General features: G+C 41.0%; 2 protein-coding genes across 2 annotated transcripts in view; one reads left to right on the forward strand and one right to left on the reverse strand.

Moving 5' to 3' along the window:
• Nucleotides 1-273: 273 nt before the first annotated feature.
• On the forward strand, nucleotides 274-5,467 carry vox (ventral homeobox; the record flags this gene model as incomplete). The annotated part of the gene is made up of 2 exons (XM_084076050.1): nucleotides 274-807; nucleotides 5,201-5,467. 2 exons carry the CDS (start codon nucleotides 274-276, stop codon nucleotides 5,465-5,467), a joined length of 801 nt encoding a protein of 266 aa, XP_083932176.1.
• Nucleotides 5,468-7,301: 1,834 nt separating this feature from the next.
• kndc1 (kinase non-catalytic C-lobe domain containing 1) overlaps nucleotides 7,302-22,243 on the reverse strand; it is a 55,104-nt gene continuing 40,162 nt past the window's right edge. The window contains 10 exon segments of the mRNA XM_084076431.1: nucleotides 7,302-9,228; nucleotides 11,946-12,103; nucleotides 14,393-14,452; nucleotides 15,946-16,068; nucleotides 16,817-16,967; nucleotides 17,924-18,006; nucleotides 18,721-18,939; nucleotides 19,718-19,888; nucleotides 20,612-20,759; nucleotides 21,570-21,680. Coding sequence (XP_083932557.1) covers nucleotides 9,000-9,228; nucleotides 11,946-12,103; nucleotides 14,393-14,452; nucleotides 15,946-16,068; nucleotides 16,817-16,967; nucleotides 17,924-18,006; nucleotides 18,721-18,939; nucleotides 19,718-19,888; nucleotides 20,612-20,759; nucleotides 21,570-21,680 — 1,453 coding nt within the window. The 3' untranslated portion in view covers nucleotides 7,302-8,999.

Consider the following 22,243-nt stretch of genomic DNA (forward strand, 5'->3'; position numbering starts at 1 on the left):
CATGTATGAGCTCCAGAGATTCTCACAGACCGAGTGGCGCCGAGGTCTTCACACACTCACAGGATATGTAAAGCCTGCAATAACGAGCCATTAGCCCCCCTAATCAGTGGAATCGATCAGACGTTAACACCTCTTTACAATTGCAAATTTCAGAGGGGGGGCAGGCCTATATAAACGGCCCTGGGGACAGAGGTTGACTCACATCACTCTCTGACTCTCACTGGATACAGAGGTCACTGACCACCAGCACTGATACATTACACAGCCGCAAACATGGTGAAAATATTCTCTGTTGACTGGATGGCGCAGAGCCACTCTAACAGCACACCGACAGAGGATCAAGGAGCAATTATTGATAACAACCAAACGCAAAGACCCCATGTTCCATGCATGGTGCAGCCTCGTCCACCCACTTCTTATGAAAAGGGTTACCTGCAGCTGAAGCCGAAAACAACATCTCAACACTGTGAGAGCAGCAGTCATCTGGGATCATCTGACGTGATGAGCTCACCTTTCCGTCCAACGAACTGTTCGTCACCCGCTTCGTTTTCAGGAATCAGTGGTTACTCGTCTGGTTACGAGAGCGAAGCTGCGTCTTCGTCCTCGGAGTGTCCCTCTGTGGAAGAGGTCGTCACCGAGATGGAACAGGTCACCGACATGGACAGAGATGCGGCCCAACGCCGTGTGCGCACTAAGTTCTCTGCGGAGCAGATCAACAGGCTGGAGAGAATCTTCAACAAGCACAAATACCTGGACGCCGGGGAAAGAATTAAGACTGCAGAGAAGCTGAAGCTGTCTGAGACACAGGTAAGATTGGCGACAATGAAGACAAAAATAATATGAATGCACAACGTTCGCTTTGGTTCATTTCCAGTTCTCTATGCAATGATATTAATGATGTTTTCCCTTTTTTGTCTCTCAGGTCAGAACGTGGTTTCAGAACAGAAGGATGAAGCTCAAACGGGATGTACAGGATATACGGGCTGAATTCCTCGCCCCCGCCATGTTCCAGGCCGTGCCCCAGATTCAGTACCCCGGCTTCGGCGGACAGCGACTGCAATACGGCCAGGCGTTTTACCCCGCCATTGCCCCCCAATTCCCCATGCAACAACACTTTTCACACCAGCCCACGCATGTTATGATGCATAACCCCCTATTCTACTGAAGACATGGCCCAATGTACATTTTAGCGACTCAAAACACTTAGAATTCAAAGTTAAAGTGCAATCCCTACTTGTTTTTTTTACGAGGTGTTGTGTTTACCAATATATATTTTTTATGTAAAGCTGTACAGAAATACAAATGTCTATTTATCATTGAATAAAAAATATATTTTATTGCAATACTCGTTTCTGTGCTGGTTTCTTTAGGCTAGATTGTCATTATTAATGTTATTATATCAGGGCTATTATATTCAGGCTGGGTGAAGGTCTAGGAGGGTTGCTTCAAAGGGAACTATTCTATTCTACTGAGATTGTTGACAAAAGTATCTATTCTTATCATTAGAGGATTAGCTGAACATGAATAGACCATTTAAATCTTATTCAAGCACATCAGACAACAGATGGGTATGTTATCTCAGTGCTCTATCAAAGACATGGAAGGGGATCAGGCCATTAGCAGAAGTTCTTATCACAGTCCATTGTATGCCTTCCTTGATTTGATCCCCCCATGACAGTCACTCTGACGCTTAGACCAATTAAACAATACATACAATTAAATCATTGGCCTGCAGTGAGCATTTCGTGCTCAAAGATAGGGGGCAACGACAAAATGAACCATATTTATTTATTTTATGGACGACTCCGAGGGTGGAGTGGGTTCTCTTCTCGTCCCAGTCTGTCCCACCTGTCAACAGAGACAGTGAAGGGACCCCATGCTGCGCTTTCAAATGAAAGTCAACTACTCGTGTTTGTCCTCACCGCTGCACTTCAAACGCCATGCTAACGGGGAGATCATGGTCAACAATTAGCTCAGATTAAGCGGGTCATTGATGAGTTTACACTTACTGCTGGAGCCCTCCGGCCTGGCTCCAGAGAGTCTGGGGTTCTGTGTGCCTTTGAGTCTGATCCCTGGTTTGAAGTCGGGCCTGAGGTATAGACTCACTGTTGTGATGTGACTGTTGTAGCCCTACCATTTGAAGTATCTTGATAGCACACCTTTGTCTATACACAACAACTGTAAATGAATTAACGGAACATCAATAACTGCTGAAGGAGAAATGATGTCGCTAGCCCAGGTTGTTGATGAATTACCTTCAAATGTATGTTGTGCATATTTACTCACAATTTTATTTTCTGCCAAATGTGAGAATACACTTAAACTTTCTGATTATAATTGCCATTATAAGACATAATAAGACGTAATATACAATGCTGTCAATTTAATTTCAATTGTAGAGCAGTTGTTCTCAACCTTTTCAAGCCACAACCCCCCAAAATAATCATATTTGAACTGGGGGTCCCCCACCCTGATAAGCACTTGGAATTGTAGGAGTTGAGGTATTACATTTGGTTTGACTGTTCCACAGATACATATTGTAAAAATAGCTGATCTACAAGTGTGAGCTTGTAGATCAGATATTTTCACAATATTTGCCTCTTTCTTATATTATTTCACAATTTGCCCAATGTTTGATCAGTTTTTAATAGTTTTGTTAATTACTTTTGATGCAGTCATTTATTTTCCTTTTTTTTGTTGAGGTCACTGTCATCTGGGGACCCCCCCCCCCCCCAAAAAAAAAAAAAAAAACCTGTGGGGACCCCCCTGGGGATCCCGACCCACAGGTTGGGAACCAGTGCCACTGAGAGCACCAGCATAGCAGTTGCAATGGAGTTTACAAGGATAGAGGTCCAACAGCAGCAAATGTCATTTTACATTAGCATGTTAACGAAGATCAAACGGCATTTCTCACTTTCTGTTGATACGCTGTGATGGCGTCACACCCTCCCACTCAGACGCTTACAAAGAGCTCATCAACAGGCTGTTGACAGCGCAGCAGACAGCCAGGCGCTTCTGTTCTGTCTGCGGCCCAAATGCACCAGCCTCGACGGCCAATAAGTCACAATTCATTTAAATACAATGTCAACTTGCACGTTTTAATTTCCCACAGACTCTAACAAGAGAACAGAAGATTAATAATTGATTGTGGGAATGCAAACTCAAATCCAACTCCACAAGTTCACACCAGGAGTGGATGAAATTATGTCGTGCATTCCTGTGACATTGATAATAAAACACTTATTTAAAAACAATAGACTCTGGATAAATAGTATAGGCTAAATTATGAGGTATTTACTATACCTATACTCAATAGGCGCAAATAAACGCTCTCCTGTCCGTTCTGCTTATTATCACATACCGGTATCCATCAACTGTATATGTGTAAGGCCACATAAACATATGAGGATGTATACAGGGGCTACTGTACATGTATGACACTTGTATGCAGAAACAGAAGGTCAAGATGATGAGGCAAGAGACTGAGGTCAGAGCCAAGTGTTTCTGCTTGGTCTGTGTTCAGTCAAAACTATAGCCCCATAAAAAGAGTGCACCCCTGGCAAAAGCAGTATATTTTTCCAGAACTGTTCTGACACATGACAACAATGTGAATGTGTTCATTGTAGACTTCTATATTAAGTGTATACGCTCCTTTGAACACATAGTCAGCAGTGTAAACAACTCTGTAAACACGCACATGCCTGCACGCACGCACGCATGTACGCACGCACACGCACACACACACACACACACACACACACACACACACACACGAGATCAGGCCTGTCCCTTGATAATTGGATAGTTGGATAATTACTTGCTGTTAAAATAAGTTAAAATAATGAGGGAAATGCCTTTAGAAGCTTCCTTTTAGGAATGGCTATTGTAAAGTCGGTGAGGAGGAATTCAGGCCATCAAGAGTGTGACAACCAACCTCGGTCTCCCATTAACCAGTGCAAGAGAGGATAGGTAAAATGTTTGAAATATTACTATAATAACTAGCATAGAAATGACATTCATGATTTGTTTTGTATTATTTCATTAATCGTGGATATGGCGTCGAATCATTCAGACATATAGTCTCCCCTATAGTATTGACATTTAATTCACTCCCCCTGCCATCTACATGATACTCAGACTTGGAGGCGCCTGGACAACCCTCCAATCTTGAACGTGAGAAAAGGAACACAATCGCGGTATCTATTAACCTCAATTACAACGGCCATCAGGTTTTTATCGTTCCGTTGAGATCCCTTTGCATATGCAAATAGAGACGTGTGCCCCTCCTATATATAGTGGCCACGACCAGGTCAGTGGTCAAAGCACACCTTGAGCCTCAGTCATAACCATAGACTACAGCCGTCGGAATACCAACACAAATAATGGCACACAACTTCTCCGTAGAATGGCTTTCCAAAAGTTGTTACACCACGCAAGACTGTGAGGATGTTATGATCCGAACCTCGCAATGCAAGACCGCTTCACTCCAGCCTAAAGTCCACAGTGAAATGTTTCTACAAACTCAGATTGAGGAGCTTGCAAAGGAATCAAGAAACCAATTTACTCCGACCTCACCAAACAGTAAGTTCACTTTGATATAATATGAGTTTGTTTGTGCATGTCTTGTGTGCAGAGCATGAACGCCCTGTTTTACCAATTGGTTGGATTTTAACCGAAGCTTTCTCTCCCCTCCATCAGATAGCTGTGGGTACACCTCGGGGTCAGAGAGTGAGATTGGAGAAGACAGCGAGGGAGAAGCGGCCCAGCACCGCAGGATGAGGACCAAGTTCACCACCGAGCAGATCAGCAAGCTAGAGAACACGTTCTGCAAGCACAAGTACCTCGGCGCCACGCAGAGGAGGAAAATCTCCGAGAAACTCAACCTTTCTGAAACTCAGGTAAATATAGTGACATACTGTAGTTTCTCAAAGTGAGAAAGTCAGATTTCTGGGTTACTTTAGGGGTCTAAATTCACCCTTACAAGTCTGTAACTCTGACAGTGTACAAATGCGGGTCCATTTGGTTCCATTCGCACACTGTCAGAGTTAAGGAAAGACCGTGAAATGTAAAAGTTAGAGAACCACTGCTGTAGTTCTGTATCCTTCCTTGAATCAGTAACAATAGTTATCTTTTCATTGTATTTGTATTTGACAAGTGACAACAACGGATGACTAATTTCCCCTCTTCTTCTATTTTTTAGATCAAAACCTGGTTCCAGAACCGAAGGATGAAACTGAAGCGAGAGGTCCAAGACCTGCGCCCCGAGTTCTTCCACGCACAGTCGAGTCTGCTGCCGCCTTTCCTGTTCGCGGCCGCGCCGTCGTTTCAGCACCACGCTCTGAGCGGACAGCTCCCCGCCTACTCCTACGGACCCCCACCCCCGGTCCAGCGCCTACCGTTCCCCACGCAGCAGCTCACAGTTCAGCAACATCTCACTCCAATGATGATGCATCCCCACTACTACTGAAGCCTATAGTTTTTCTATTCAAAATCCTATGTTTCTCATGCGGAACTGATGTTTAATTAACTGTGGATGGATTTCCTATCTAGAATCTAGATGTTTTTTTTCTTTTTCCTCTCTGTGCAGAGGGTTTTAAGATTTTATTTTGTGAAGCACTCTAAATTTTATTCAATCTGTATTATATGTTAAAAGATGTAAATAGATAATTATACAGAGAAATGTTTTATTATGGTTTATGTTATGAAACAAATAAAATTGTTTAAATTCTACCAATTCGTTGCAAGTTTCTGCAGAGGACATCGACTAGAACAAGCATGGTAGCTGAAAACTATTCAACATTAGATTCGTGAAGTAGCCTAATAGATTATTTAAAAAAAAAAATATATATATATAAAATATAATAAGTCTTCTTAAAAACTTCCAAAATGAACAGCAATGTGTCGAAGGAAGTTCAATGGTAGATAAGTTGCTGTTGGTAGGCTACTAAAGACACTTAAATACTGTTGTTACCAATAAACCTAAACAATGTGACAAATACAAGTGTTTTATACAGCTATATAATGATAGACAGTGTTTTACCACCAGTTTTTCGGCTAGTGTGAGTCGCAAAGAAACAAATGGTGAAGGTTCCAGCCATAGTGCTATTGGCACAATACTGTGATCGTATTGTTTCACATTTTGTCACATTTGTCAACAACGGTGGATCACAGACCAGCTGTGTGGTCATGGTCCATAGACCAAAACCTTCAGCATAACATGCATAAACAGACGATACCTTTAAAGAGTCGGCCTGCTGTGCTTATACTGGTTTGGCTGGAATATCCATTCGTGTAGCATTACATGGGTTTATAAGTGAATGAGTCGTCTGAGCAGCCTCTGGACAGGCTACAAGTTGACGACCGGTGGCGTGGCTCCAAGCCGTGATTACGTTCTGCTCTTTAGAGATTTGCATCTTCAAAGGGACTTCAAAGCAGAAGGTAACTGCTAGATCATTCAGATCCATTGAGCTCCTATTGTCTCTAAATTGAACTTTTCGCACTTACTTGAAAGACTCCGAGACACGGCGCCCGCAAGTCTGCCAAATGTGTATATTGTCTCACGTTAAAGTCATTAGATGGCACCAGTTAAAGAGGTGGCTGACTGAGTCACTCCTGTCATATAGTCTCGTTCACTGATGGATTTGTAAATCCATTTTAAATGAAATACCTGTGTAGAGACTGCACTGCAAACTCCAACTGTTTATTAAAGGATTCCCATTAGAGACACATGAATGAGCCTCTAGTCTTCCTGGGGGTCCTAAACAAAGAAAATACAATACAAATGGTCAATTAAAAATACAAATTAAAGTACAAAAAACAATACAATAAAAACAAGACAAATCCAACAGTCCAGTCAAATTAAACAAATACACAATAGTTACTTGAGTTACTTGTCAAGATATATATATATATCTATATATATATATTTTAAAGTATTTTTTTATGGATTGTAGATAAGATGTTTTTGTACTATTGGCCTATATACCAGTGAGTTTTAGAAAGTGTTTTTGCTGTTTTTGCTCTTATGTTACCAGAAGCTCAGAACATATTCAACTCAGATGATTTTAAATCAGACATCCAATGCTAAAAATGTGAAGTCACATTTGTATGCACACACACACACACACACACACACACACACACACACACACACACACACACACACACACACACACACACACACACACACACACACACACACACACACACACACACACACACACACACACACACACACACACACACACACACACACACACACACAGTCCACCATTGAAACAAAATGAACACATAAATGCTGCTTGTATATGAAATGTAATTTATTTGGCTAAATCCAGAACACTTTCATAGCATAGGTATCACATGCCATGTTTCATGGGAGGAGAGAATATAGGCTATAGAAGAAAAATAGACCAGAAATAGAAAAATAGACTTAACATACTGTACTTGATCAAATAACATTATGCACACACTGATACCTCATGTTAAATCAAAACCTCTGAAAGGCTAGTAGTATTTACACAATAGATAAGCTTGTCAAGCGTTTGCCCTTTGTGTCACACTATCCACACAATAAATACACATATCTGTTAGCTGTGTTTAAACCCTTTAAGACCTGAAGCCGATTCTACAAATGTCTTCTAAATCCCAACAGTTTTCTGAAAAACCTATGTTTCTATATCAGTGGTTCTCAAACTTTTTCATGTCAAGGACCCCCAAAATGATATAAATTTTGCCGCGGACCCCCATCTCAAAATATTTTGTTCCACGGACCCCCAGAAGCAAACATTTGAGTTAAAAATGTTCGCTTTAAAATTATATATTTTCAAAGATTTGCTCACATTTTCACATTTTTTCAAAAATAGCCAAAGTGTAAAATAATGCTTTTTAGCTCAAATGAAAAAGTGATACAGATGTGTTCCAGGTCTTAATGGGTTAAAACAGAATGTGATGATGTCTCCTTTAGGAGTTTCTTCGTATGGATGTAATTGTTAACTAATTGGGAAAACTAAGAGTTGTGGTGGGCTATGATGAGGCAAGGTGAAGCACAAGCTATCTAGTGAATAAAGTCCTGCGTTTGAATTTCCATGTTTCAGTCAGACATCGAAGCAACATCCAATAAGACGTTTGCAAAGGTTTTAAAAGTTAAAGCTCTATGTGTTTAAGAATGCAGACAGGTTAAGCCCAGGTATCACTATATAAAGATCTTATCATCTATTTAGGATTTGATCCACGTATATAAAGAAATCACTGGGTCAGGCCACAAATAATTATAACATTGTCAGAATGACAATCATCTAGGTATGATGAATGATCTCAAATAACCCCACAAGCAGTACCTTTTCCACTTGAATTAATGAAATGTTTTAACCACTTAAGCCCCTATTCAAAAGCTTTCTAGAAATAGTCGATTTACAAGCTCACAAAGCGTTGCATTGCGACATGAGAGCTTGATCTGCGATTTTAAATAGGTCATTACAGGCAAAGACATTCGTAGCCACTTTCAACCTGGCATCCCTATTTTGGGCATGTTATTATAGGTGAAAATGTTCTTAACTCTTCAACAAGCTCACAATGTGTCACACCGTGACACATTGTGAGCTTCTATATCTGCTATTTTAAAAAAATAATTAAATGTTTTTCCTATAATGATAGGGAAGCCAGGTTTAAAGTGGTTCATGTAAAAAAGAAGAACAAAAACTTTACTTACTGTAAAAAATACTTTTATATACGCTAAGAGATGTGGGTCATGGATGAGATCATGTGAGGTCAACTTTCTGCAGGTTTACCCGTGTGTTTAACTTTAAACCCAACACTATTCGCCAAAGCTGGGGGCTGTCTGAAAAATAATACAAAATTATTAAACGACCAAAAGATGTTTGGCTGCAAATATCAGCTATCAGAGTGGAACTGGGTCTGCTGTATAGCGGATCTTTGCCTGGCATTGGAGCATCCAAGCGACTGGCTGGGGGGTGGGGGGAGGAGGGGGGGTTCATGGCTCACTGGAAGGTAGCCTTGACCCTCCTCAGCGTGTCCTGAATCCTCCGGGTGTGCCGTTCGGTGGACTGCCGGAAGTTGGCGTCGTTGTCCGCCGCCAAGAGGTGAATGTCGCAGGTGCTGAGGTTGGAGACGCGGTGCCGTAGGTAGGCCTGTAGCTCACGGTCGGGGCTGTAGGGGTACGCGGCGTCCTGGAACGCGTGCACTTGACTCACCACCTTCGCTATGCTCCTTGAACACAGGATGAATGACACGAGAGATAACGAAGGGAGCGTGGGCACAGATCAAACGAGAGAGAGAAGAGAGAAACAAATGAGAATTGCTATTTTAATGTCGAGAAGCCGGAATGAATTTGACTCCTTATTATGTAACAAATAAACTCTTTAATCTTCAGTGTTCAATTTATAACTCTGAGAGTGTGCAAAATCTGCAAATGGAGCCAAAACGGACCCACATGTGTCCATGCCAAGAGCATCACTAGCTACCTTGACCACTAGGAAGGACCCTTAAAGGTCAATTACGTTCAAGTTCACATTCAGAGAAAGAGTAAATTAATACTGTGTCAGAAGGAGAAGCCATGATAAAACACAGAACAAGGGATGAAGCAAAACTCCAGTCTGATATCACTTCGGTGTCACCCCCACACACACACATTGGAGAGTGCCAACGGAAACCCGGCTTTAGCAATAACCAGCTGTGTCTCTCTCTGCCCCCTATAGCAGCTATGTCTCCTGACCCTGGACATCTGGAGGAAAACGACGCCTCGCGGCATCTGGGCCTTGCAATCTCTTTACCAATCTCACCCCATCATCACGGGCACCATCTGGAGCAGCGCTAGGATGCCACTATCCCATTACCACACTACCGCCACGTGCCACGACCCTCAGCATCTGGTCAGGCATATTGGAGCGAGCGAGAAGGACATACGGGGAACATGTCCTCACGGCCACTTGGCCCTGACTTTGTTTCAGTCGGACATGTGTGTGTGTGTGTGTGTGTGTATGTGTGTGTGTGTGTGTGTGTGTGTGTGTGTGTGTGTGTGTGTGTGTGTGTGTGTGTGTGTGTGTGTGTGTGTGTGTGTGTGTGTGTGTGTGTGTGTGTGTGTGTGTGTGGAGAAAGTTAATCTTCAGTTTATGTCATCTTGAGTTATTACTGGAGTGACATTTTGTGTCAGTACTAGGACACAGAGCATGTTTATCAGCACACAGGAACTAATGTGACTATCCTTTATGCAGTTTAAACTGGGGAGAGTGCATAGAACAGCAGTTTTCAACAGACATAAGAGGAGTGATGATTCCACCAGTATTGGGGAAGTTACTTTATAAATGTAATGTATTGCATATTACAGACAGACAGACAGATAGATAGATAGAGAGTCCTAACATTAAATGGAGGCTGAATGGAATACACTAATAACACAATAAGAGTACAAGGCCATGTCATGTTGACACACAAAAAAACTCAGAAGCTGCAGCACCCTCTATCGGTGCAGTGAATTAAAGTCTAAATAGAGAATGGTGGGATTTTTTAGCTGAGGGGTGCTTTTTTTTATGACATCATGCGCATGTGCACTTCATTATTACTGTTTTGAAATACTGTATTCCAACAGATGTGAGGTTTTATGTGTAATTATATTTATTTTTAGTTAGTTTTGCATTGTTAATTTGAGTTTTTATTTAACTTTAATTTTTCAGAAGTTCATGAAATTATTTCTTCCCTTTTAGTATTATTCTTAGTTAAAGCCGCACTATGTAACTTTCCTGTCCTACCCCAGATTTGAACCCGGGTCTCCTGTACAAGTACTGACATTTTTACCACTGAGCTAATAGAGCCTGCCTGCTTGCTGTGGGGAGAAATTGAATTTGGACCTTCAGAAATAGGATCATGTCAAAGATCCTCCTGGCTGCTTTACATAAACATAGATGACCTGCATGTGTTCAACTGCAGTCACAATAGTTGATGAGGGGATCATCGTTCATGCCTCCTCTGTGGAATTAATTACATGAACAATAGGAAGGTAAACGACTGCCCTTTGTCCTCTGATTGGGGAGGGATAATCCTTCATTCCTGGCCCGTTCTTTTTGCACAGTGTCTGCTGTTTGTGTTTGGATTCATTTTGAGAAGTCACAATTGATTCACAATTTAATTTTGACCTTCAGAAATAGGATCATGTCAAAGGTTGTGTCCAACCTAGACACAGATGCAAAATGTCTCAATAGAAGAGCAGGGACACCAAATTCAACCCCCCCAATTGTATTAGTTGTATTGTATTTTTTAACATACTCTACCATACAGATCGGACAAAATGACATTTTATTCACTAAAAGAATACAGCCCTGACACAGTCACACTTCAACACACATAATTAGACTTAAAATAATCAGACAACTTTGTGTTTACTCGAACAATTGTATTTGAAAAAAGCTACGTTTGATAAGTTTATCCTCTGCACCTTTTAAACTGGCGTTTTTATAAAGACTCATTTAGCGTATCATACAGAGGGCTGAATCTAACCAAAGTGAGTGACTCAAAATGATTCCAATTACAAACAGCAGATACTGTGCAAAAAGAGCTGACCAGGAATGAAGGATTATCTCTCCCCAATCAGAGGACAAAGGGTCGTTTACCTTTCTATTGTTCATGTAATTTATTCCACAGAGGAATGAACGATGATCCCCTCATGATGATCCCCTCATCAACTACTCTGATTGTGGTTGAACACAGGTCATCTATGATTATGCAAAGCAGCCAGGTAGGTGTTGTTGTTTGAAGTAAGTTGATCGCATTCTCGTGGGCCTCAACTTTAAATTCAGCTTTAAACACAGGAATGTAAGACACTGCAATGATAGTAATTATATGCAGAGAGGAGACAAAAATGGTAATTGATGCTATTCCGATGCATGACGCACACACTGCAGATGTCAAAAAAGCCGTGGATTTCCCCATACCTGAGCTTGGTCCACTTGTATGCTCCAGTGGTGAGGGTGAAGGCTCCTATCTCTAACTGCTGGATGTGCATGGCCAAGATGTGCGCTGAGGGCAGAGTGGGTCTTCTCCTCGCCTGCTCTCCTCCCATCAGACACAGGTCATCACTCTTTAGAAACACCTACAGTAAAGAGAGCAGGGTTGTGTTGGTTCTGTTAGCCGGCTCCGTTTTGGATCCGACTATAAAATGAGTGCTAATTGAACAGATTGAACAGTTACAATTGGATAAATTAACACTGAGGATTTTACTGTGTGCACAGAGCATGATTTGGATCTTTAACAAGTCATTTGTACACGCTTGAGTTACAAAAGGATAAATGAACTCTGAGGATTTTAAGTTTAAGTGAAGTTTGTAAAATACCTGGATTGGTTAAGCTCAGTCTCTTTTCTTCACTCTCTCTTCTACAACTCCCGTCAGCATGTGATGGTGTAATATGTTTGTTTATTCAACTGTGTGTTGGTTCATGGCAAATAGCTGCACTAAATGGAAATGTGGGGTGCAAGTGTGGTAAAATCAACAAACTGACAGTGAAATGCAATATTTGCATCAAGTTCCTCTCAACAAAGCAATCTCAACCAAGCAAACACCATGTTTAAACATGTAGCTAAGCAGCATCAAATAAAAGTAACAACTTGAAGTCGAGAGTATCGTTTTTTTAACCGGCCAGTGTGAGCGCGGCCAGTTGGTCAGTCTGCCTGTTCTGTTTGTGTGTGTTCAACACTTGGCTCATAAACAAATGTCAGTTTTGAGAGGCAATTTCCAGAGAAAAATTAGAACAAGAAGAGGTTGTCCAGCACTCAGTAGCTCAGTGTGTTCAATCCCTGGAAAAGAGATTTTCCCAGGATAGAGATAAAGCTATTTGGGAATACATGCAGGGTGTCTTAGTCACAGTAGCTCCATGTCCACGGGTTGTGCATCCAAGAGCTGTTCATCTTTACATTTGTAGATAACATAGTAAGGCTTATGTCGGGTTTGTCAACATAGTACTGAATGGTTTTATATAAAGCGCTTTGGGTAAATGTACCATATGGCTTATACAATGCTCTGCCTGAGATTCATATCTTGAAGTTTGTATTTGCATGTTTTGTGCACGCTTTGGGACTGGGAGCTGCAGCATAGACACAGTTTACATTTTGAACAGTGTTTGTTTGTAGTTATTATGGACATGCTTAGCATTGCAGACAAATTAATATAAAGGTGATTACCGTGATTACAACATTAACTTTGTGACAGCTTGGGGAGGGTAGAAATAGAAGAGGGGTGTTTGGATTTATTGTGTAAGGATGGGATTATTTGTACACACTACTATTATTCCTGCACTGTAAAATCTTGAGTGTAACTCTGAATGTCCAAATGCAATTTCACTGTGTGACACAGTAAAGATTGAAAATATAATTAAAAAAACTTGTTTTTGGCTATTTCTGCTTATAGGATATTCGGGCAAGAGAGTAAAACAAATGGACAGAGAAGGAATGCCCTGAATGTTGATGTTCTAGCTCAAATGTGATGATGGGGCAATCATGTCTTTTCGAATGACAAGTCGATCTTGATGGGCTATTGAGTTGGTCGCGGAGCATTAGAAAACTCATACAATAACAGCCGTTCACACTGTCCGACGGCCATTCACACTCAGCCTGGCTGATTTGAATGTGAACCCTATGGAATCATATGAGGGGAGGAGCGCACAATGCATGTTAGCATAGGAATGTTTCTTTCAGCATATCAATGGTTCAGGTGTACTATGTTTAGGACTACCTTTTTGAGTTCAGAAAGAGACGCCAAGGGACAGAAGAAATATTTCACATTTCCGCAGGTTCGGCATGTCGAATAGAAAACGCTTGTGTCTCATCTCAGCGATGGTGAAGAAGGGGAATTTAGAACTCTCTGACAAACTACAAATCCTTTGCCGGCTGAGAAAGAGAAACATGAATAATTTGAAATCTCAGGCATTGGTAGGGAGAGATAGAGGCAAGAGAGAGTGTTTTCACAAAGCCCAACCGGTTAAATCAATCCAACCACTGCACCTATCGTGTTTGTCACATTTACGCCAAACTAAGGAAATCATTTTGGTATGGTGTGATATTCAAGGAGACGTTGCTTTCAGGGACTGGTTTAGCTGTGGGTCTGTATAGCAGACAGTGAGAACACTCCAAGCTGTTTTTATTTGGTTGTCTGCCCTCCAGCTCAGCAGAACATTACGTGCCAAGTCCAGCCTATCTAGAGAAAAACACAAGCCAGTGTGCACACACACATGCACGTGTGTGTGCGCGCGCACACACACACACACACACACACACACACACACACACACACACACACACACACACACACACACACACACACACACACACACACACACACACACACACACACACACACACACACACACACACACACACACACACACACCTGTACAGCTCGCAGCTCCTCTAGGATCTCACACACTTTGCTAGGCAGATGTTTCCAAGCCTGCAAGGGAGACAGGAGGAAGTTTAATTTAGTAATTTCATTTTGCCACAAAATGGAAACTAATTATACAGCTCCGATACAACACTAAAGTCTATGAATATAAGCAGCCTTCGGATAGAAATATGGAAATGTCCCTTATTCGGTTCAGATGGGTGTCTTTTCATAGGATATTTGAGGACCCTTCTTTACAGGACACAAACCTACTGTAAGCTCTGTGCCCGTGTGCTACATCAGGAGTGTCTAAATCATTTTAGGTCACGGGCTGGACTGTGTAAAATGTTAGCCGGTCTACAAGCTCACAAGGCGTCGCATCGCGACGCGTTGTGAGCTTGTAGATCTGCTAACATTTTACATTTTTTGGTAAAATGCATATGCATGTTATCCAAAAAAAAAACCTGTTTGCATGTCTCTCTGCTTCAAAATATTTCACTTCACAATTTAGGTTCTTATGGGAAACATTTCTAGAAAACCTTTTTGATCGGTATCAACTATATATCAGAGACAAATAGAACAAATGTAGAACTAACAAAACAATTGTCAAGTGTAGGCTACACAATAGCACTTCATTTTTATATTTATATATCATATTTATAATGTTTTTGACAAGTAACCAAACAGACCACTATAGCACTCACAGCTCTATCATCTTCTATTTGTTTTTAATTTATATCATGATAGATTGAAAGGCACGAATCTTGTCATAGTATCCCATAACACGTTTCTTGAGGCCTTGCACGTTGACATTGACATTGAGTACCTCGTCAAGGCCCTGCACAGACTGAGGGTTGACTGGGAGACACAACAAGCACAGTGGACATTGGTAGCGGAGAGATGGCGGCAAGAGAGTGTCAAGAGAGCAACTGCCATACAGATACTTAACCCATTCAACCCGGCATACTAATAGCAGATCTACAAGCTCATAGCGTGGCTTGTAGATCTGCTATTTTATCTGAAAAATCGTGAAAATGTGTGCAAATCTTTGAATGTATGTTTTTTAAAGCAAACATTTTTAACTAAAATCTTTGCTTCTGGGGATTCTACAAATATTTTGTTCCAGGGACCCCCAGAAGCAAAGATTTGCACACATTTTCACGATTTTTTCCCCAAACATAGCAGATCTACAAGCTCTACGAGCTTGTATATAGATATGCTATTTTTGAATAGACAGAGGAATCTAAAGTGACACAGATGCGTTCCCGGATTGAACGGGTTATTAAATGCTCGTGAATAATTTTTCTTCTTTTTCCCGAAATCAGAAGAAGCTGATTCACTGGACTGGACCTGGGCTGAGGGCAAGGCTGTCCAGCCTGTGGACCCCCGTGTTGCATCAGTGCTTGCTATTAATGTTAATATGGATCTCATTTGAGGAGGACATTAAATATGGTCTCATCACAGGCAAATTCAACTCGTAGCTCGAGGGCACCGAATCCATGATTTATTGCAGTCATTCCGGATTGTTTTGTGAGAAGCAATTTATTATCTGCAAGCCTTACTGGTAACTGCCTGACAATCACATTCTCCAGGCCTCCGAGGATCTGCATGGCCGTGGCGAAGTTCCTCGACTCATAGCAGTGTTTGCCAATCAGCAGAAACTTGCTCAGCAAAGCCACTTGTGTCTGTAAACAAAACAAAAGGACACATGACCAAAGACAGCATAGAACCACTGAGATATAGGAACACAAATTGTGCCTATACTGTGCACAGTGAAATCCCCAGTGTTGATTTAAAGGGGGTTTCAACCTAAATCCCATTGTTCTGAAGAGGTGAAGAGATCAGGCATATAGGGTGGCAAAAATACCCTATGACTTCTGTGTATTTCTCCCATACATAAGAGGAAAAAAAACATAATATGTTTTTATTCGGAGAGCACGAGAATCTGTTATACACAATATAAAATCAACTGTGTTAACCCATTAAGGCCTGAGGCACAAAATGCCTTCCAAATCAGTTTAAAAAAACAAAAAACATATGTTGCTGTCAGTGGTTCTCAAACTTTTTCATGTCAAGGACCCCCAAAATTTTATGTATTTGGCCGCGGCCCCTCATCTCAAAATATATTTTTTTCAGGGACCCCCAGAAGCAAAGACTTGAGTTACAAATGTTTGTAAGTGTAAAATAATGCTTTTTAGCTCAAATCAAAAAATGACAAGATGCGTTCCAGGTCTTAAAGGGTTAAATTATACCATTTGTATCTCTGCGATTGCACAAATGTACCCAAACAGACCCGAAAGGGTGTTTTTCGTTACATTTGTACAATCTCAGAATATTAATTTAAACTGAAGATTGTATTGTGTGTTTGACCATTACCAACCAGACAAAGCATTGCCGGTGGAACCAGCTCTCATTTGGCAGATTCGATCTCACCTTGACAGTGTCACAGATGACTATCTCTGCAGAGATCCAGGTGGTGACACTGTCTGCATATGTGAGCAGCCGCTGGAGGTGGCTGCGTGTCCCCTCACATACAAACAGATTGTTGCCCTCTGGTGGCGGGACGTGGTGCTGAGACACATCCCTGATGGTGGGAAAGCCATGGATTCAATATAGTTTAGCCACTTAAACCCTCAATACTTGACCATAGGCTCTGTACTTGGTCTGATCTTTTTCCCTCTACACCAAACATTTTTGACGAAAAGATTCGAGACAAACGTTTCCCCCGAGAATAGGGATGCTAGCCGTTCAGTGGTTCTCAAACCTTTTCATGTCAAAAAGACCCCAAATTAACGACCAAATGTACGCATTTGGTTATTCATTCGGCTATTTTAAAATATCGGATGTACTGTATGTATATCGATTGATTGAATACTTTATTAGTCAAAAATGTAAACAGCAGGATTTGTTTCAATTGTGGTCGTATGTATTCAATTCATCAACAATAATACATGTCATCAACAATTACAAATACATATACTAACAGAGGGAAAAAAAGAAAATCCGCGGCAGTGTAAGACCTCTCATTTTAGGGGATTTAATATCTATGTCCACTATGTCCTCAAGTGGTTAAACTGATTTTGATGCTGTTTTAACACATTTTATTTGGGACCCCCTGGAACCCTCTCAGGGAACCCTGGGGGTCCCTTGACCCCACTTTGAGAACCACTAGTTTAAGTCAATAGTTCATCATTTTTTTTCATCGTGAAGGGTTCACCCAGGTCATAAATGTGAGTTACTTTTGACACATAATCAGAATCGATTTAATAACCAAATACAATAATATGCAGGTCCGTGACAGACACGCTTGACATAATCTCCCACATTGCTTAAACTAGGGACAAGGGGAAATACATTGTGGATGGTAGATTAGTAAATGTATTACTTAAATATTCACAATCATGAATACTAAATACGTGTGTGTGTGTGTGTGTGTGTGTGTGTGTGTGTGTGTGTGTGTGTGTGTGTGTGTGTGTGTGTGTGTGTGTGTGTGTGTGTGTGTGTGTGTGTGTGTGTGTGAAGCAAGTTGTCTGTACTCACTTGTTTGGACTCGAACCCTTTTCTTTGACTCCTTGAATTCTCGAGTTGAGGAAGTGAACTGGGTGACAGCCATGGAAAATGTCCTGTTAGACATATTTTAATAGTAACGTCACCTCATGTCATTCAAGTGCACAGGAGAGCAACATGCCAGTTAATGGTGACTCACTAAATTAGAATTCATAGAGGTACGTCTCCCTCTAGTGTGGAACACAAGCAACAGCACTTTAAATGTGAGTATGAGAAAAGGGATTTTGTGTGAATATATCCATATTGTATGTGTAAGCATGAGAGCATGTGGTTCTTTATATGGCCTGTATATGAGCATGTTTATTATGGCTCTGCAATGAATTGTAAATAATTATTTCAGTTTCCACAATTAATAATGACACAATAGTGGCGCTGAACCATTTGATTGAATCTACAATACTTGCAGTAGTAGGAAATATGGAAATGAACATGTGGATCAGGATTAACTGTGACCATTGTGTAATACACTGGATTATCGGTTTAGCTGTAATTGTAACATAATAACATCCTGGGATGGCCTATGTTTGTGCAAATACAAGTAGGGGAGCAAATATTATTTTCTTTTTCAATTAATGAAATAATCGAGAACCGAAATAACCGTTTAACCACTTAAACATTGCATGCTTTGTTTTAAGCAACGGTGTCATGCATCAATTCAAGTTGTGAGCTTGTAGATCAGCTATTTTCAATATCTTCTCTAATTCTGTGACATTTTCACTCATTTTTTATTATCGATTAAAGTGATTAGTTCGATTAGCTGTTGGATTAACCTGCTGCAGCAGTGTGAGCTGCTGTGCCGTCTGCTGTGCGCCGTATTCACTCTGGCTGAAGGGGAGGCGCTCGTCGCCACGGAGGCATCCGCTGGACAGGTCGTCCATCAGGGAGCCGTAGTACGTCACGGGCAGGGCCGCAGCGACAGAGAAGGCCTTCTCTTTATTGGACAAGGCCACCGTGGGCTCCACCACCCTAGAGATCCTCCACTGAAACGTCTAAAAAAGATGACAAAGTGTGAAGGCCAACGTGTTTGGTTAATGAAATGTCTGAATATACAGCCCTTAAGTCAAGTCTGATATGGGAGAGAAGGCCTCGCAACATCATTTCTGATTTTAAAAGGCTGCATAATAATAATTTTAAAAAGTTGAAAATGTACACGTCGGTGCCTAATCACCCTGTCAGGATTTATTAATCAATAATGTTCGGCTACCCGTCAATTATCCCTTGCATAATAGGCACACAAGGTCTTCCAAAAGGGTCCTCAGCTGCAATAAGGAAAAGGAATCCAACGCAAGCCAAACCAAATTTCAAATCCCTCTATTGGCTGTTTAATATGAAAGACTGAAAGCTACTCATTCAGGCCCATTTCCCCATGGTCTTCACCAAGGATATGTGTTCTGCGTCAAAAGATTTATCTTCATTATTTGTGCTACCGCTTTTACATGTTTTGGGGGGGCATCCAGGGTCAGTTGAAGGGGTTAGGTGTTTTGAATAGAGCCCGCCTGATGCCAGATTTTTGTGTCCTCGACCTAGACCACTGATTACCAACGCTTTCACTGTATCTTGTAAAAAGAAAAAAAAAGAAAATAAATAAATAAATAATAAACGTTTGAATTTGAGCACATTTCACCTAAAAACAACCAAATAAATTAAAATAAACACAAATAACTTTTTAATAGATAAAATATATATATATCGGCCAAACTGATATATTGGTCAGGCTCTAGTTTTGACCACATCAATCTATGTTACGGACCATTATATTACACTGACTTTTCTTCCTGGGTCCTCGATGGATGATTTGCCGCATAGCAGCTGGACAGACAGGGAGTCGTCGCCCTCGTCTTTGTTGATCAGGCTTTGACTTCCATGGCCCCGCGTCTTACTTGGAGAGCTGTGGAGGCTGGTGAGAAGGACCTCTCCTCGGCTGTCTAGTGGAGCCACCTGTAGAGGAAGCAGAATGGGTAAACAAATGGATTTGGTTGTAAACAGTGCATCAGCTGTCTTTTTGTCATTCCAACAATGTTCCTCTTATCTGGTGAGTGAATGAGATTTTGGCAAATGGCCCAACAAGCAAGTTTACAAAGTTGACTCATGGTTGATTCAATTTAGCTAGTGTATTGATTCAGATACTGATTTGAGTTGTTTACCCATTAAGACCTGAGGCAGAGTCTAACAATGTTTTCTAAATCCTAAAAAATAATACATATATCAAATATCTCAAAATATTTTGTTCCGAGGACCCCTAGAAGCAAAGATTTTAGTTACAAATGTTTGCTTAAAAAATATATATATATTCAAAGATTTGCCCCCAAAAAAGTCATGCTTTTAAAAAAATAGCAGATATACAAGCTCATAGCGCGGCACTCGGTGCCACGCTATGAGCTTGTATATCTGCTATTTTTGGATAGGCAAACGAAATCTAAAATGACACAGATGCGTTCCCGGTCCTAATGGGTTAAAACTCCTGACACCATGGTATGACACTAATCACCGATCTACAAGCTCACAATTTCATCACATCACGACACCAGCGTGCAGTAAGTGTTTTTGAGATTTTTTGCCCATAATGATCGACGTGCCCAAAATAGGGAATGTCAGGGTTAATGTGACCGGCTGCGGGCATTGACCACTTTGGTCAACTAAACGATTCCTATGTCTGGTTACCTGAGTGATGAGGAAGTTCTCCAGCGTAGTCAGAAGGACAGACTGCTGTGTGAAGTCCACCAGTCTACAATCCATCACCCAGGCCTCCAGCAGAGCCACACTGCGATGGAATACCTTTGCATTGTCTCCTGACAAGTCTGGACCAGCTCTGGCACAAAAAAAAGTCATAGCAGAGTTATGGGGGAATTTTGGGCCACGGTTTTCTTACCTTTTCTATGTTTTGATATTTTAGGATGAATGGTACAGTAGAAACATTTCATAAGTCCATCCCGGGTACGCCACACCTTAAAACATGCGCCAATAGGCCTGCGTATTGCGTATTTTAATAGCTTTTTTAAAAAACAAATTTGGTGAGATCTGACGTTTATAGTGACACTATGCAACCGGGGAAAAAAAAGAAGAAAAAAACTGAAGTCTCGCTAGACGAGATTGAAATCCAGAGATTTCAATCTCGTCTAGCGAGACTTCTTTTTTTTTTGCATAGTGTTCTGTCACTATATGAACGGCAGATCTCACAAAAAAAAAACACAAAAAAAAGCTATTAAAATATGCGATCTAACGCAAGGCCTATTGGCGCACGTTTTAAGCTGTGGCTGACCCGGGATGGAGTTATGAATTTTTTCTACTGTACCATTCATCATAAGATATCATAACATCATAGAAAAGGTAAGAAAACCTTGGTCCAAAATTCCCCTTTAAGCCCGATTCATACTTTGTTTCCGCACATCAAAAATAGCCAACCTAAGCTCACAATGCATAGTGGATGATGGCATTACAAAACAGATACACAATTCATGCAAACACAAACCACACACCAGAAGTAGAGTGCTCAGCCAGAGGTAGAAACAACAACAACTTCAGACTATGGCATTCAATAAAATGGGGTATTTTCAGAACAGCAAATTATGTAGCTATTTCTTTGTGTATTCATGAGATATACTGTATATACTGTACATACCTTGAGGAACTGATGAATCTGTCCATTAGGAATTGAAGAAGCTCCTCTGGAGTACAGAAGTGGCGATAAGTGTACAGGAAGTGTTGGACGTAACCTTCCAGAGCTGCATTTCTAGAACGAGAATGAACATTATAATATCAACACAAACAGACTATGCAAAGTCTCATTTAACCCATTAAGACCTGGAACGCATCTGTGTCATTTTTAGATTTGAGCTAAAAAAGCATTATTTTACACTTTGGCTATTCAAAAATAGCAGTTATACAAGCTCATAGTGCCGCGCTACGAGCTTGTAGATCTGCTATTTTTAGCAATATTATTATACAATTCTTAGTACCGGTAATGTAGCAGCTTTTTAGACTGAAGATAATGTGATCACATGGCACATGTGCCTTTCTAAATTGTTCTAGGTGAAAGATATCGGTGCCGTGATCGTGCAATTACCGGTACTGTGATTGACTCAATTATCATGTCTCAGTCTCACCTTTCTCTATCTCCTTCTCTCTCTCTCTTTCTCTCTCTTAACCACTTAAACCCTACAGTATATGCGTACTTCATTGACTGGGGTCCCCCAGGGGTTTGTACTTGGCCCTATTCTTTTTACCCTCTACACCAAATATCTTGCTGAAAATAGCCGATCTACAAGCTCACAGCGTGTCATGTTGCGAGTTTGT

Source organism: Gymnoscopelus microlampas (assembly GCF_963454915.1).
Source record: "Gymnoscopelus microlampas genome assembly, chromosome: 13".
NCBI lineage: Eukaryota > Metazoa > Chordata > Actinopteri > Myctophiformes > Myctophidae > Gymnoscopelus > Gymnoscopelus microlampas.